The sequence below is a fragment of the Sorghum bicolor genome, chromosome 2 (assembly GCF_000003195.3).
Source record: "Sorghum bicolor cultivar BTx623 chromosome 2, Sorghum_bicolor_NCBIv3, whole genome shotgun sequence".
Taxonomy (NCBI): domain Eukaryota; kingdom Viridiplantae; phylum Streptophyta; class Magnoliopsida; order Poales; family Poaceae; genus Sorghum; species Sorghum bicolor.
The window spans coordinates 61,436,791-61,446,692 of NC_012871.2; the positions used below are offsets into that span (position 1 = coordinate 61,436,791).

At 45.0% G+C, this 9,902-nt stretch overlaps 3 protein-coding genes across 4 annotated transcripts; 1 reads left to right on the forward strand and 2 right to left on the reverse strand.

The window, feature by feature from the left end:
• LOC8062770 (transmembrane protein 50 homolog) lies at positions 982–5,061 on the reverse strand. Its single transcript, XM_002462433.2, has 4 exons — positions 4,815–5,061; positions 4,601–4,700; positions 1,389–1,541; positions 982–1,283 (listed from the first exon to the last, which is right to left on the reverse strand). Exons 1-4 carry the CDS (start codon positions 4,948–4,950, stop codon positions 1,247–1,249), a joined length of 426 nt encoding a protein of 141 aa, XP_002462478.1. The 5' UTR covers positions 4,951–5,061; the 3' UTR covers positions 982–1,246.
• Positions 5,204–7,547, forward strand: LOC8062771 (transmembrane emp24 domain-containing protein p24delta3). Of its 2 annotated transcripts, none has more exons than XM_021454150.1 (4): positions 5,204–5,453; positions 6,735–6,959; positions 7,046–7,122; positions 7,231–7,547. In XM_021454150.1, exons 1-4 carry the CDS (start codon positions 5,259–5,261, stop codon positions 7,373–7,375), a joined length of 642 nt encoding a protein of 213 aa, XP_021309825.1. In that variant the 5' UTR covers positions 5,204–5,258; the 3' UTR covers positions 7,376–7,547. The 2 variants fall into 2 exon arrangements, with proteins under 2 accessions (XP_021309825.1, XP_002460316.1); XM_002460271.2 differs by having other exon boundaries at positions 5,207–5,453; positions 6,750–6,959.
• Positions 7,549–9,183, reverse strand: LOC8081039 (annexin A4). The gene is given in 6 exon segments (XM_021454149.1): positions 7,549–7,681; positions 7,683–7,856; positions 7,949–8,038; positions 8,144–8,365; positions 8,477–8,713; positions 8,826–9,183. Coding segments are annotated over 6 exon segments (1,104 nt in total). The 5' UTR covers positions 9,150–9,183; the 3' UTR covers positions 7,549–7,624.

Consider the following 9,902-nt stretch of genomic DNA (forward strand, 5'->3'; position numbering starts at 1 on the left):
TAGTTTTTATTTTCGTCTATATTTAATGTCTCATGCATATGCCTGTGACGGAGAATCTTCAAAAGTTTTTGGTTTTTAGAGTGAACTAAACAAGACCTTGGTATCCAAAACATGGACTAGACTAAACTTAGGGGCTGTTTTCCCAAAAAAATTTGTAATTTTTTTCAAGATTTTCCGTCATATCAAATCTTGCAGCACATACATAGAGCAATAAATATATATATAAAAAATTACTAATTACACAGTTTGTTTATAATTTGTGAGATGAATCTTTTAAATCTAGTTAGTCCATAATTAGATAATAATTATCAAATACGTACAAATGAAGGTACAAACGAAGGTGCTACAGTATCTATTTTGCAAAATTTTCTGCAACTAAGCAAGGCTTTAGTTTAGTCCATCCAAATAAGTCTAGTTAGAGCATATTTGGACAATATTTACCACAAACAAAAAGCCGAAAACTTTTTATTTTGGTAACTAAGGCCTTGTTTAGTTCCAAATTTTTTTGCAAAATAAGAATAGTAGCACTTTTGTTTGTATTTGACAAATATTGTCCAATTATGAACTAACTAGTCTCAAAAGATTCGTCTCGTCAATTCCGACCAAATTGTGCAATTAATTTTTATTTTCATCCATATTTAATACTCCATGCAAGTGTCTAAAGATTTGATGTGACGGGAAATCTAAAAAATTTTGCAAAATTTTTTGGGAACTAAACAAGACCTAAACAAGGCCTCAATTTGCTGCAGACGAGGCGTGATGTAAATAGTAGCACTGGAACAGACGAAATGAAACAGGTCAAAGTCAACTGGAACAGACGAGGCGTGATGTAAGGCCTTGTTTAGTCCCAAAAATTTACAAAATTCTCCATCACATCGAATCTTGCGGCACATACATGATGCATTAAATATACATGAAAACAAAAACTATGCTGCAGGTTCATCAATTGCGATATCGAGCTGTATTCATTGCCAGTTTCAGTTTTAACCACAAGATTTGCATGATCATGATTGCATCACAGATTCACAACTCGCAAGAAGCTGGGGTAAAAACGTGCAACGGTGTTAAGAAGCATCATTTAATCATTTTTCAAAAGTCAGATATACACAGATGGAACGTCTAGTCATCCCATTCAGCAGTGAACAGTGCACGCCATTTCCATCACACAAAATCATATGCTACCAGAAATAATTTTCTTCACGCGATTGTGACCAACTTTGCAAGCCTGCGCATGACATTAAGCCCTTTAATCTTCTGAATGGCATGTCCAATACACCAGTCCGCTGCAAGGGTGATGGGAAGTCAATACACAAATTGGACAAGTGTATGAGGGAGTGAAATATTTATTATATTATATTATAGTAGTAGATGGAAAATTGCAGGCATACCTTATCAACACGAGAACACATTGCAGAACGCCAGCAACACCAGTCCAGACAGAAGGGCCCTTGTTGGTCAGTGCGTCTTGCACCAGTAAACCCACAGATCCAGCTAGGCAGACAAAAGAAACGACATATGCCACGAAAAGCCAGAGCTTCACTCTGCAAGATAAAAGAAACCAATGTTAGAAAACTTCTATGCAAGTATCACAGGAAAAAAGTTCTTACACCTTAAATTCAATTTGAGCACATTCCAGCACCCTGAAATCGGTCTATCAAACTCTTGACATAGAATCAATGAGGGAGTTTTCAGGTGTGCAAAAGATAAGTCCTTTTGATTAAGGATTAGAGGGACCACCATGACTTACTGAACCTGATGATGCATCGCACAACACAATGCTAGAAACTTGAGGTTCTTCTGTTAGAAAGCACAGAGTTAGCAAAGGAAACTTCAGAGCATCTCCTGCAGTCCCCCAATACAACTCCCCCAATAAGTTAGTATTGGGGTGGCCCAATATTATTTTTTGAACTATTGGGTGAGATGCTATAGCAGATCACCAATTCTCCCGCAAAGTGTGGTACCCACCTATCAGTAACAATTTATTTATTTATTTATTTTTATTTTCTCTCCCTTCTCTCGTATCAGACCGCATCAACGCCAAGGCTCTCGGGTCTTCATGCTCGTCTCCGCCAAGGCCCCAAGATCTGCCACTTGGTCTTCATGCCCGCCTCTGCCAGCATCCTCGCGTTGTGCGTGTAGTTGGGTGACAACCAGTCAAGCACGCTGCCGAGGTGCTCCGCAGCGGTGGTAGCCTTCTTCTTGCCAGGGACGGTGGCGGCCTCCTTGCTGGGCAAGATCTACCCATGTGTTTTTTTTTTGTGCTCTGCGTGTTTCTTGCCAGTCGAGCACGCTGGCGAGGTGCTCCACGGCAGCCTCCTCCTCGACCGCGGCCCCGGCTCCTCCGTCGCGCTCAGCCATGGCGCCTATCCACCTAGCCAGTGGTGAGGGGAGGAAGAAGAAGACAGTTATGATGGGGTGCACTATATTGGCGGAGATGGAACTCCCCCTTCATTTGAGGGGAGAAGGGGTGTTTTTTGGTGGCCACCAAAAAAAAGGGAGGGCTATTGGGAAACTTGAAACTGCTGGAGATGAAAAAATGAGCCATCTCCCCCCGACATGACAGTTTTATGGGGATGGGGGGTGGGATTGGGGGACTGCTGGAGATGCTCTCAGCTAGCTGGCACATGTTTGCCACTGGATGTAAGGACGATTGGAAGACAAGTCTATAGTCTTTACTACTCATGTTGATGATCCGCTTTGAAAAATTTCCAATTCCATCTATCAAATTCTTGAAGCAGATTGACCCTGAGAGGCATGGCCTGTATGATGCACACAATATTATCTCATTTTGTAGGATATATGCTAAGGCAATCCAGGCACTGTTTTGTTTACCAACATATGGTTTTCTACTAACAACTTTCCTTGGTTTTGACATTTTGAAATCATTTTAAAAGTGCAAACGATTTATGTTACACGCTTTATGTTGCTGCAGACGTCTTTAAAATCTAGAGCCATAAAACTTACCTGACCAGGATATCAATCACTATAGTTGTTCAAACAAGAAAAAAGACTTCCTGTAAATAGTTCCATAAGGAATCAACTGTGGGAAAAAGTCAACCAACTCTATTTGACCTATTGTATATTGGTTCTGCAGCATCAAGATCAATGATATGACAGTATTTGAAAAACAAATGTATGCAACCCCATTGTGCAGGCTCAACAGCACAACAAATGGGGTGAGAAACCATGAAAACAGTGCCCTGGGCAGGAGAGGACAACCCTACTAACATGGAGTAACACTTAAAGTCATTGTTATACCTAAATACAAAAGTTATATTAGACAGACAGAGATGCTATACCTGGATTGCATTACCTTAATAAACATATAGGAGGATAAAAGCATTATGATCCATGATCCTGGAAACTACCACACTCCCGAAAGATACGAAAATTCATAAATTTGAAAGATTACCAAAAGAGAAGTGTAACCACTTGTCTTAGTTGTCTAAGTAGTTCCATAACTCACCTAGAAAAAAAAATCTTATGACTTTCCATATGGTAATCCAACTAGATCCCACATACAACAGCCTCCTCCTTGCTAAGTCCATAGCAGAGTTAGCAGAGTGGGATGGCTCATGGCAGTTGTTCAAAATATGTGAGTTAGTACAATGGAGGCGATAGCATGCAGAGATGCCTTGGTTTTAGCGCAACAACACGGTGTGCAAAGAGTGATTTTGGAGACAGACTGCTTGGACCTAGTGAACCTGTGGGGGAAGGAGTCACAGCGGTCTGTCATCGATCCAATATTAAAGCAGATAGAGGATCTCAGTCTTGCCTTTCATGAGTTTTCTTTTTCCTATGTTAATCGTGTATGTAATAAGGTTGCTCATGTGTTAGCTAAACAGGTCTCGAGCACACAATGCTTGGAGGTGTGGCATGTAACTCCAGCGTGTGTCTCTGACCTGGTGCTGTACGAGGCCTCGGCCGGTTGATTCTATTGAAAGCCAAGCTATTCACAAAAAAAAAATGTGAGTTAGTAAGTAATCACTCATAAAGTTGGGAGACTCCCTACAAGGCCACAACTTTACAAAAATGTTTTCACCTCATAACCACAATGCTACCATAGCAGCTGTTTGGGAGTGCTCCCAGAGATTCTGTGAGATCACTCCTAGACAGCCAAATGAATAAAACACTAGATTTTGGTAGGATGACAAAAATCGCTTCCCTCCATTTACGCTGCGAGTTGGGAGCTGAAAGAACGCGCTCTCCACCACTCCCCTTCAATCCCCACAAGAACCACTCCAAAATCCCTTTCCACCTCAGAATCACTCCATCATAGAATTAGGGAGCTAGAACAAAGAATTAAGAGTGGAGTTCTACCAAACAGTCCCTTAGTTTCCTAATTACAATTATAAGTCCAGACTCCAGAGTCCAGTGCCTACTTAGGAAGACAGAGACTGACCAAATCCAAAGTCTGACATCATTGTAAAATTAGTTATTTACATTGCATGCAAATTCACGTGATTTCCTGAACCTGTGCTTATCTTCAATCGTACAGATAAATATCAAAACCCGGGCTCGACTGAATCATCTGGATTTCAAAACCCTAAATTCATCCGCCAATCCCATCAGCCTTTAATAAAATAAGCAGTAGCCTCACCTCCACTCGGAATCGTCACCGTAGGGCGAGTAATAGTCGTATCCGATCTCATCCTTGTTCACGCAATTGAACATGAGCGCCGCCAGCGAAGCGAAGATCCCTGCAAAACCGGCACGCCCAACGAAATCACAACGATCAGTCGGACCCCAAAACTCGCACGAGAGAAAAAAAAAGATGGGGGCTACTCCCCGAATCTTAGGGCTCCTGCTCTCACCTGGAAGGTAGTGGAGGAAGGAGACCTGGACGGCGCTGCAAACGACCGCGTCCACCCAGAACCACCATCCCGCCCCGAAGATGGCGCCGGACACGCCCGGGCCGATGATCCCCCAAAGCAGAGCAAGGTTCTCCATGGCCGCGACCTCTCCTCACCAACTCCTCCCACCAAGCAATCTCCTCGTCGGGTCGTTCCGCCCTTCTCCCTTCGCCGAGCTTCTTTTTCCCAACTGGAGGAGGTGGGTGGAGTAACGCTGGGCCAAACAATTTCCGTCCAATAAAAGAAAGCCCAACTCGGGATTTCTTTGGGCCCTATTGCGCCACGCATGTTTATGGGCCTGGCGAATCGCGTTGAGATGGACGGGGTGGCGGCGCTTGCAACTTGCTGTAAGTGCTGAGGCAGAGGCAGGTGGTGGTGCGGCAGGAGAATAGAGTCGAAGAGACGATGGCGAGGGGTGGCGCGTGGGCCGCGGCGGCGGCGGTGTGGTGGATGGTGACAGGGGCCGGGGCGGTGTGGCTGGAGATTGCGCCGTCAGGGACTAAGTGTGTGTCGGAGGAGATCCAATCCAACGTTGTCGTCATCGGCGACTACTCCGTCCTCTACGAGCACCACCACGCCCACCCTACCATCGCCGTCAAGGTAACCAATCGTTTGGACCTACAGATGCAATGCAATATCTAAAATAGACTAAAACTTCATTGCCACGTAATGATGAACTAAAGTAGTTGATACCGTAATGATTAATAATTAATTAATTAATTAGCCCACCTAGAAAACACTGCACCCACCAGATCGGGATTCAGCGTCGGATCGGAGGAGTTAGGCCAAAAAAAAAGTTATATACAGTACATTGTAGACCCGAGACGTTTGTTTCAAAAAAAAAATGTGGATTGGTTGGTACTCCTATATTTTCTATGCTTTTGTGTACACTGGAAATGGAAAGGAAGTGCATAGGCCAAAAAAATGTTATATACTGTAAATTTTGTGGATTGGTTGGTACTCCTATATTTTCTATGCTTTTGTGTACACTGGAAATGGAATGGAAGTGCATTATGTGTAGTAGTAGCTGTTATTTTGGAAGGGAAGTGCATTACGTGCAGTAGCTTTTATTTCTTTGATGTTATGGATTTATGGTATATATTAGTTACTCTTATCTAGCAATCGATGGCAATTGTCAACTTGAGCGCATTGGGCATGTGATTAGCCGTTGGGATGTATCATACTATTCTGCTAGCGCAAATGCATGATAAAAATAAAAAAACAATTTTGTTCTTCATAGAAGATACATAACTCTCATTATTGTTTGAGAAAGAAAATCATTGTGTGATTTGATTCCTGTTGCGGCGCCCCGTTATCCTTAGCTTCAGTAAAATTGATCCTGAATAAGGCAAGTTGTTGATTCCTTTTGTCCTAGACCTTCTCCATTTTTTCTACAGTATTGTTTGTGGTACATCAAATGGATCACGGTTACACTGTTAGTTCTTCAATGATGAAACTGGAAGGCGCTGTCCAAAACCTTGCTTATCTTGTATGGGCCATAAACTCACCCTTCAATTAGAGAGAACTACAAATAGGCAACATTGTGTTGGATAGAGTTGTGATTATGAATCAGGAGACATGGATTCCACGCCCATACTGTCATATGTATCTGCAAATAAGTTTGCAATTTGCATTTACGATATTACATTTTGTGAATAGGGTGTGGGTGTATGGGTTGCAACAATTTTATCTACAAAAGCTTTTGACTTATTTGCACATGGTAGTAGTAGTGGATAAATCTATTGCCATTTTCACTTCATTGAAAACATACTAATAACTTTGCTGGGAGAGGAACAGGACATTGACTGGGAGTTGTCTGATTGAAGATTGTTAAATCTTCAACCTTTTTATGTTCCGCTAACATGCTTACATTTCTTTCGGGAATCATTATTTCAGGTTACATCCCCTTTTGGAGACATTGTTCATAAGAAAGAAAAGGTTTCAATGGAGCAATTTGCATTTACCACAGCAGAAGCAGGGAACTACCTTGCCTGCTTCTCGATTGATGGTGAGGACAGAGGGTTAGCGGTGAAACTAAATCTTGATTGGAAAGTTGGGATAGCTACTAGAGACTGGAATTCTGTTGCTAAAAAGGAAAAGATCGAGGTAAAGTATATGAAAATGAGGTGTTACCCTGCCAGTTGTTGTTTTGTTTTATTCCCCTTCCATATGACATCAAGTTTCATAATCAGGGAGTCGAACTGGAGTTACTCAAGCTTGAAGTTGCTGTCCAATCAATCCAAGACAACCTGCTTCTTCTAAAATCCAAGTCTGTGCATCCACTTATTTTCCCAGCTTCATGTTTTAGTTGTTCATGTACCTGGCTGATACCCAGGGTATAATAACAATCTATTTAACAAAATTGTTCTCGGTGCAGAGAAGCTAACATGAGGGATGTCAGTGAAAAGACGAATTCTAGAGTCACGTGGTTGAGCATGCTTTCTCTTAGTGTTTGCATTGCAGTCTCTGTTTCACAGTTGTGGCATCTACAACAGTACTTCCGGAAGAAGAAGCTCATCTAACTAATGCCCGTAATACAGTCCTCTACTCTGTAATAAGCCTATCTTTATGCTTTGTGTTTTTGCATACTGAGGTCTGATAGTTTCGCCGTTGAGTCTGGCAATTTGTAAATAAACTGGTAACAACCTGAAATCCCAAGTCAGATGACATGAGACTGCTGTTTCTCTTGTTCAACTTACTATTGCAGCATGCAAAACAGTATTTTTTTTCTTCCATTAATCCATTCCATGAACAGCTCAAGGATACCTCTACTACAAACATCCAACAACCTCATGGTGCCACTGACCCTCTTGCCACAGCCACAAGAAAGTCTTTGTAATCACTCTCAGGCAAGTTTTCTTGGATGTAGTCTGCAAGGTTCCTTCCATAACTACTCTTGAACGCTGATCTGATCTCATCTATACCGACATCATCGCTGCCCAAGATAGCTCTTGTTACCATCCTTTTATCAGTTGCTGCAGATAGCATACTTCTCTGCAGTAACTGGAAATATCAAGAGCAGAAGAATGAATTAGAACAGGTACAAAACAATCTGTCTTTTGATACTGATCCAATGGTTTCCTGGAGTTTATTACCTTAGAGTAATACTTGGAAGGGTTGTAGATGCACTTGACAACAACTCTCAGAGATTCTTCAAATTTACCAGACCCATTAATCTTCAGTGCCTGCATACATACACATTGTTACAAGGTAGCCAGAACAGAGTCATTGAGCAGGGCTGCCTGCATGACGTGGATGGCACGAAGTAAGTAGCTGATGAGTCCGCTCGCCTTGGTATAGTCATGCCCGTATATGTGCTTGTAGCTGCAGAAGGCCAGCCTGAGCTGTGGGATGCTCCTCTTGCTGAACATCTCGAGGATCACAGCCTCGTCGACGACGGAGCCAGCACCACTGTTCTTGGTGTCGTGCAGCCTCCTCGCGTCGCATTTGGCTACGTGCTGGCTGAGGTCGTCGTGGTGCGACCTGCGGGAGGCCGCCAGAGCCAGCAGCAGCTGTTGAAACAAACAAACAACAATGACGGTAGTCAGAGGTCATGTTCAGGTGGTTTAACACCATCACAATTCACATCAGAGAAGAGAAGTGAAGAAGGATGGGGCACATGCCCTCTGGTAAGGGTGAGACGGCTCGGTGACCATGATGTCCTGGTCCAGGTTCCTCCTGAACCTGGCCATGTATGCCTGCTTGGTGAAGAAGAGCTGGTCCTGCTTCCGGCGCGTGAACACCTCGACGAGGGCGCGGTAGCCGGCGACGGTGACGCCGCCCTCGACCGCCTCCCGCGCCACGACGGCGTCCCGCTCCGCCGGTTCCAGCGCCCCCCACAGGTAGAGCAGCTTGCAGAGCTGCAGGGAGGGAGGGAGGAAACCGCTCGCACCTGGTGAGCTGAGACTGAGAACTCGGTCGGTCGCCGTCACTGCGGCTGAGACGACACCTGTGCCTCTGCGATGATATTACCTCGTCGTCCTGGTTGCCGTGCAGCGTCGCGGCGAGGTCCTCGCCGAACGTCGCGCGGTACGCCGCCCTGATCTGCTGCCTCTCGGCGGGGCTCCGCGGAGCCAGGAGGAGGCCCAGGCGACGCGGCGTGCCGGACGCGCCCCGGATCTCCCTGCACGCCTCCTCCTCCTCCTCCTCCTCGGATGACCCCGCAGAGGCCATGGTCGCCATGGTCGTGGTCGCCGCCGCCTGAATGAAGTGCTGGATGTAGAGAACTCTCGTTTGGACTGGCCCTGGCCCGTCCAGTCCAGAACGCGCTGGCGCGGCCGTATAAATACCAGGCATTGCTCGCGGTCGCGGCGGTTTCCTTTCCCTTGGAGGTGGAAAGGTATCTTCTTCTCGAATGGAAACGGGCGGACGCAAATCCCGGGTCGCACTCGGTGCGGGCACTGTGAGGGCAAAGCAGCAGGATTTTCAGAGATGCAGATGCTGATCTCGGGATCAGCCTTTTTTTTCAGCTTCTCGTAATCTGCTTCCTTCTTTGAACACACATGGATCACGTACGAGATCGTACGATGTTTAATTACCATCCTAATCGTAGGTACGATCAGGATAAAACATGGCGTGATTCCTTTTGTTGTGCAATGAAATGTACTATACTAGTAGCATTTTGCAGGTGTGGTGATTCCTTTGCGTTTCACAGCCAGAGGCTCGTACGTCAGTGGTTGCCACGCGAAACGACGGTACTCTATAGGATAGGAGTATATACTACAACGTACAGTACGAGCCAAATAATAGGACTAGTACGAGTAACAAACGTGCGCAGCCCACTGATGAACTGCAATGTAAAAGGGGATCCATAAAGCTGGCCCTTTTCGTGGCGAATTCACTCTACATTCACCTACTTTTGCGGCTGGTGGTGGTAATGTGATGTGAGTGGCGCCCGCTTCGTGGATTCCCCGTAGACGCCGAGTCAAGTCCGCCTCCGCGCTCTCTGGTCGGTGCCTTTGCCTTCCCGTTGCGTCGCTGGCCAGGCGTTGTTCCCTTTCACTGATGAACCCGAGAAAGAACTCGGTGGCCTTTCTTTCCTCGCCGAGC